Source organism: Lonchura striata, chromosome 10, assembly GCF_050655825.1.
Source record: "Lonchura striata isolate lonStrDom1 chromosome 10, ASM5065582v1, whole genome shotgun sequence".
Classification (NCBI taxonomy): Eukaryota; Metazoa; Chordata; class Aves; order Passeriformes; family Estrildidae; genus Lonchura; species Lonchura striata.
In genome coordinates, this window is record NC_140712.1 from 19,316,758 (window position 1) to 19,323,843 (window position 7,086).

The 7,086-nt window shown below is 48.3% G+C and overlaps 1 protein-coding gene across 10 annotated transcripts in view; it reads left to right on the forward strand.

Moving 5' to 3' along the window:
• Positions 1-5,350, forward strand: part of CHD2 (chromodomain helicase DNA binding protein 2) — an 85,430-nt gene extending 80,080 nt beyond the window's left edge. For all 10 annotated transcript variants that reach the window (XM_085588893.1, XM_085588894.1, XM_077785926.2 and 7 more), the window contains 2 exons: positions 233-482; positions 1,871-5,350. In XM_085588893.1, the coding sequence (XP_085445019.1) occupies positions 233-482; positions 1,871-2,204 (584 nt within the window). In that variant the 3' untranslated portion in view covers positions 2,205-5,350. The remainder of the gene's footprint in view (positions 1-232; positions 483-1,870) is intronic.
• The last annotated feature ends 1,736 nt before the right edge of the window (positions 5,351-7,086 follow it).

Genomic DNA, 7,086 nt, shown 5'->3' on the forward strand with positions numbered 1-7,086 from the left:
ACATGGTGATGTAGTGAGGAAAAGAACGTAAGAATGGGACAGAATAAGATTTGTGAGGATGATAAAGAGATAGGATAAAGATATTCAAAGGATAAAATTTGGCCCACATTGTTTAGGGAGGAAAAACTTAAAGGGGCACCAATAGCTGTTATTTCTTGGACAATTCAGGGAAGCAAATGGGTTGAAACCAAAGCACAAAAGCGACTCAGAGGTTGCTCTTTTCTCACGGCAGACCGAGGAGACTGGCAGAGGGATCGAAAGTTCAACTACGGCGGCAACAGCAACCAGATGTGGGGCGGGGAGCGGCACCACCAGTACGAGCAGCACTGGTACAAGGACCACCACTACGGGGACCGGCGGTCGCGGGGGGATCCCCACCGCAGCTCCGGCAACTACAGACCAAACAACCTGTCCCGCAAGCGGCCCTACGAGCAGTACAACAGCGACCGCGACCACAGAGGCCACCGCGACTACTACGACAGGTGAGCGATGGTTTGGAACGACAGGAAGGCAGGAACCTCCCCTGAAATGGAAAGTGTAAGCCCCTCCCTCCAAATTGTTAGAATTTTGAAATTAAGGGGTGACGAAGACCACCCTAGGTCGCGGGGTGGCTTCGTGTGGTGGAAAAATCTCTCCTCCAACCCGTGCTTCCAAAGAAAACTCAGCAGTCTCTTGTTCGGTCTCATGGTTGTTTATTGCAAGTTATCTAAAAGATTTTCTTCTGGAGCTGCTGTGGTTTGCTCACCAGTTCAGACAGAGGCACACACCCCCCTGAAATCTTCTCTGTCCCCTGTCTTCTTCTCTCCCCCCACCCAGGGCTGCTGCTATCTTTTATATGGTACGTTACATGTTAAATGTTTATAATTTTTCCCCAATACCTACTACCTATATTAAATGGTGCTTTTCTACTCTAAACCAATCTGTGAGTGCCAACATCACCAAAAACATGGAGGTAAGGAAGAAGAAAGAGGAATGACAGGACAGGCCCAAATCCCTCCATCTTAAAACCTCTGACCCCCATGTACAAGTATTAAAACCCCCCTGTACAGCACTAAAAAATTCTTCCCTCTACTTTGTGACTACTTCTACTATAATATCTAAGCTTTTGTGACTTCTTGTTCTTCATGCAAAGTTGGTAAATCATTCCATGGCTCAAACTCAAAATCACAGCTGTTTGCAGCTGCCTGCCAAGGTCTCAAATGCTTCTGACCTGGGCCCGGGACCTCCAAAAATGTCTGAGGGACATTTTGAGTTCCGACAAAGGGGCTCTCAGGCAAAGATATGGGAGTAGGAATAACAGTTCTTTATTAGGGAAGAAAATAAAAAAAAAATAATTAAATAATGCAGTAATACAAAACAACACTGACAGGGTCAGAATACGACCTGACACCCTGTGGGTCAGGGTGTTGGTAGCAGTCTGACTGAAATGGTGGCTGCAGCCCTCCTGCAGTGACAGGTGTGGATCTGTTGGAGCAGGGATCCTGTAGAAGGGTGGAGTTTTCCTCTGAAAGTGCAGTGGTGGTGTAGATGGGTCTGGTCTTCCTTTTGGAATCCAATGGAAAAGGCTGCCTGTGGTCTCCCAAATCTCTGATTATATCTAGATAGTAATGCTTGGCTCATCCCTCTGGGCAGAGCATCTCACAATGGGGTGATGTAATTTCATCAGCCATGCAGGGGCACTCACTGGCCCATTAACAGAAGAGATCTCCTGGAGGGAGGATTGGTTGTGGAAGAGATAAACTGTCCAGTTAACAGAAGATAACTGCTCCACAGATAGGAATAGAACACACACACCCATTTCCAACCTAAGGCATTGCCCTCACCTCAGTGGCTTTGCGGAGCTGATCTCCACCCATTTTTCTCTGCACAGGCACCACCACGATTCCAAACGCCGACGGTCCGACGACTTCAGGCCTCAGAACTACCACCAGCAGGATTTCCGGCGGATGTCTGACCACCGGCCGCCCATGGGATACCATGGCCAGGGACCTTCGGACCACTACCGGTCCTTCCACACAGACAAACTGGGGGATTACAAACAGCCCCTCCCTCCAGCCCACCCTGCCGTGTCGGACCCTCGCTCGCCCCCCTCTCAGAAATCCCCCCACGATTCCAAGTCACCTCTTGATCACAGGTCACCTCTGGATAGGTCATTGGAACAGAAAAACAATCCAGATTATAACTGGAACATTCGGAAAGCGTGAAGCGACCGAGAGGGCGAAGCACACGTCTGAAATACCGGGGTTGATGCGACGGTGGCTGCTTTCTCCAAGCCAGCAACAAGAAACTCTGAACATGCTGCTATCATCTGGCTGGGTCAAGGAGGATTTTGGGGGAGTGGGTGGAGGAAGATTTTCCCTAGTTCTTGATTCTGGTTTAGATTCCCATTTCCTTTCCCCTTTTTTACCATTGAACTGGTCTGTCATGGAACCAGCCTTGCTGCCTCGTTTGTTGTTTTGTTTTTGTTTTCCTCAGTCCAATGGACCCAAGGGAGTTTTCCCCAGCCAGTGTTTCCTCAGAAGGAGAGGGCAGATTGATGCTGCTTAGGATGGTGCAGAAGGCTGTGTGCCTGCTCTGACTTGATGTTACATGACAGATGCTGCTTTGGTTGGGGATAAACTGGTTGGGCTGGGATTTGTATGTCATCAGCATGGGGCTATGGGAGGATATGTTCAAGGAGGGACAGGAAAGTCCCTCAGCAGCCAAACTTGGTTGAAAGAGGGACTTGATGTCCCTGCAGAGTGACTCCAAATGAGCTGGAGCCATGCTGGTGACAATCCATCACTTTCCTGACCACGTTATCATTTTCATGTCTTTATCCATTTCAAGAAACTGGCTCTGCTTTGATTGCTGTTGTGTTCCCTGAAACAGAAGAGGTGGGGAGATCTTCCTCCCATCTCCAGAGCTGGAACTGGCAAATCTTGACTCTGGGGGTAAGTGGGAGCTGGGAAAAAAAGGCCAACATCCTTAGCAAAGGCTTAGTTCACTTCTAACCAGCAGAAGAAATTGAAAGAAATTGTTGTGAGAACAGTATTTCTCAGTGGACAGGGCTCAGGAATTCATAACAAAACCCTTCTCTTCTGGCATGGGCAGCTTGGATGCTCCAGGAACTAACAGATGCTGGCTGGGAGATGCAAGATGAAAAGATGGCTCTGGGGATCCTGGAACTCCTAACCTGCCTGGCACTAAAGTCTCTGGGCAAATCACTTCTCTCTGTACTTCACAAAGCAGTGATCACAAACCTTTACTGTAAGTGAAAGATAAGGGATGGTAGAACAAAGTGAAATAGGAATTCAGTGGAGTGATCACTGTTAGGGAATGGTCACCTTCCTGCCAGTCAGCAGTGACTCTAAATTGCTGAAAGTACCTGCATTTATAGACCTTTTGTTTGTCTAAATTGGAAATGAACCTGAGGATTTAGCACCTCAGTGAGCAGGGAGAGAATGAGGAATTCAGGACTGATCAATAAAGATCCTTGGAGCAAATATCTTAGAGCCCAGCACGGCAGAGGGAAAAGAGGAATGTGCAGCCCAGCTCAGTGGACTTCAGGGCAAACACTCCAAGTATTCAAACCACAGCACTTGATGCAAACCAGTGTCCAGCCTGAACACTGGTGTGGTGAGAGGGGTTAGTTATGCACATCCTGCTGGCCAAAAGCACCTTGGGTGATTATTTTTCAGGTTGGAGTTCCCTGGAGACCACAAAGGCTCCCGAGCGTGGTGTGTGGGGCTGCATCACCACCCGGAGCTCAGTGTTAAAGACCAGGCAGTTCCAGACTCCTGTTAGGTGGGGCACAGAAGCTGGGCCTCCTGTTAAGATGCCAGTATTTGACTCTAATAAGCTGTGATGTCCCTTCCCCAAAAGACTGAGGGCAGATGGGTGTTCAGGGCTGGCTTCCTGACTCCAGCCAGTGCCTTGGAAGGCGCATGCAAACTGACACTAATACTCCTCCATGCAGTATATCCCTGGAAATCTGCTGCCATCACTCCTCCCCATCCTGCTGCTCTAAGGGGACACATGGGAAGTGTTTTGTTCCCCTTTTGTTTTTATCTTGCAAGATTTCCACCGAATTCAGGGCAGTTTTGTTTCTTTAGGGGCACTTGCTGCCCTGGTAAAGTGTTACACTTGTGTTTACCTGTGCAGGGCGAGCTGAAGGCAAGTCTTCCACAGTCCCCCTTGGAGGGGTGGGAGGTGTGGAGAGAGCACATTTCCCACTAAGCTGTGATTGCAGGCTGTGGTATTCAACAAAGAGGTCCTTTCTTTCAGAGGTATTAGCTTTTAATGTGAAAATGGAGGCAGCCTCGCAGGGGCAAAGAGAATTGCTGTTTTTGTCACGGTGCGGGGCTGTCATGGTGGGAAGTTCGTGGCATGCTCGTGTAGCAAAGGCAACCAGGGTGAGGGCTGGTGCAGGAAAACTTTGGATCCCAGCAAGAGGCATTTTCTGTGTCGAGATGTGGGGGTTTCTGCTTATCCCAGGTTCCAGGCACGAGGTTGTTTGGGATTTCCTTCTTGTGCAACAGCAAAAGCTTTACCCATATTCACTGGAGAGCTGTCCCCGCTGTCACTTTAGCCTGGTGTTGAAGTCACACCATGTCCACTCACGATGGGTGAGTCTTTGCTGGGTTTTGCTTGAAGCTGGAGCAGGAGATTTGGGATAAAGTCTTCCCTGAGCGCACACACACAGTCTTATGCATTTTATGTCCCCTCAGCATAGGGACCATAACCAAACACAATCACGGGGACGGGAGTGGGATCGGAGGGAACACATCCACAGCCATAAACTTCCCTGTGCTGTTTGTGTCAGCATTGGTACAGCTCTTCCTTCCTAACCAGCTGTGGGATTCCCTCCAGCTTCTTTGCAGAAAAAAGCAGTAACTTGCTGTGGATCAATTAAAAAAAACACACACAAAAAAGAGTTTTTCAGCCTGACCTCTTTGGAAATGGTGTAAAGTAATGAGTTCACATGGTGGAAATCCTGCAGACCAAAACTTGCTGTGGGGACAGGCAATGTGGTCCCAACCAAAATGGACACGGAACCGAGTGCTGAAGTCCTTGTGTGAACGGTTTGTGATGCACACAAAAATATTTTTCTGCTTTCACCCTTTTCCTCCCCACCTCTGCCTCCCCTCTGGGGAGAGAAGGACTCTTACTGTAAAAATACGGACTTTTAAACCTGTTGACTAAAAACAGTAATTAATATTAATTTATATTTGTGAAAGAAATGCCACTGTCCTAGTGATTTCTGATGTAAATATGTTGTTTATATAGTATGTATGAAATTTTCCTACATTGTAAAACTGCTGTACTTTTGATTCTTGTATATTAAAAAGTGTTACTGAGATTTTCAGAAGGGCCCCAGCGTGGTGTCTCTGGGGGGTCCCGTGGCAGGTCTGGGGGATGGTTTGGGATGACAGGGCCCTTTCCTGCCAGCCACATGCAAGACACCGTGGATATTTTCATTGTACAGGAATAACCAAGTTCTGCTTGCCTGCTTTTACATAGTTTCACAGTCTGGTGATAGAGACTTGGAAGCCTCTTCAGATGAGAATTTCCACCTGATCAGAAGGAGCTGTACATTCTCTAACAGAGAAATCTAACCCAGATCCACCAGGATTTCACAGGGATGATGCTGATGATTATATGTTTATCCCACCTCCGTGTTTTGTGGATCTCTGAGATGTGTAAATTTTTACCTTTTCAGGAGAGAATTCCTCTTTCTCTGGAAGTGTTGCTCCTGCTGCACCAGTGAGTTCTCCTGTCTGTCCCCAGCCCCTCCTGGGCAGGATGTGCCTCTCCCCAGGTGGGATGTGATGGCATCGAGTGGCTGCTTTGCTTTGGTCTTTACCCTCCACTGCTCACACTGAGGCCCACACAGCAAAACACAGAGCAGGGATTGGAGCCATTTCTCCCCAAGTTATAAAAGCTCATTGTAAAAAGCTCTTTTCACACCTGTAGCCACTGGGTCCAGCCCTTCCCAGTCTCTCTGCTGCTGAGCCAAGTTTCAGCCAAGAGTGAAATTTCACAGCTGAGTTATATGCTCCTGAAAAATGGATTTCCTAATGGAAAGAGTGACTGGCTGTTAGCCATGGGGCTCAGCAGGGAGAGGGGCTCGGGGCAGGGAGGCACAGGGGCTGCAGGGAGCTGGCCTGGGTGTTACATGCCTGGATGAATCTACCTGAATGCTTTTGATTTAGGCAGGCAGGTAAGGGACGTGAGCACCCTGATGCCAGGTGTTGTGGTAGTTGTTTTTTTTACAGTTTGATCTGTTGTAATAGTTTCCCTTGAATTGGTTTGTTTTAGGTGTTTTCGTTATAAGTTTATAATGGTGCATTCCAAGTATCCCCTTTGTGCTGCCTCATAAACAAGTCCCTGACCGGTTTACCACAGAGTTTTCCCACCACTTGTCTGCCCATCATTATGTCAGTCTCCCTGTTCCTCCCCTTGTTCCCCTACATGGTTAAACCAATCCGATACACTACCCATGGCAATCAAAGTTTCTACACCCCTTTCTTTCCAAAATGTTCCCTGCCAATTGTCCCCTCCTGGCTGGAGGATTGGTTTATGAGGCTTCTTCCTTCTTCTGTGTAAACCCCATTGGTTGCATTGAGTGATTCCTCTGAGATCCCCTCATTGGTTGTAAGTTATACCCTCCCCTGAACCCTCCCCTTCATAAAAGCAGCAGTTCTCCCTTAAAACTTTGGTCATTTGTCCCCGGATCCTCCTAGAGAGTAAAAACCTCTTGGAACCCAAACTGGTGGCCCCTCTCAATTCCTTTACCTCAATCCTCAGTGTGGGACCTTAATTGCTCCTTTGCTCAGAACCCACTGCTGCCATGAGGGGCTGTGCACCCTGTGTGCACCAGCACCCAAAAATCTCCGTAGAGATTTGGGGGCAGCTGCTGCTGGTACGTTCCTAAAGGGTGTGGGCTAGCTGGAGACCACCCCAGAAAAAGGACTATATCAAGGTGTCTCCCCAGCACAGCTCAGCCTGGCATCTCCCTGCCCACCCACATCCACAGCACCACATAGAACAGCTCAATCCTAAATCCTTCCCAAAATCGATGAGGAAATGACCTCCTGACCTTCC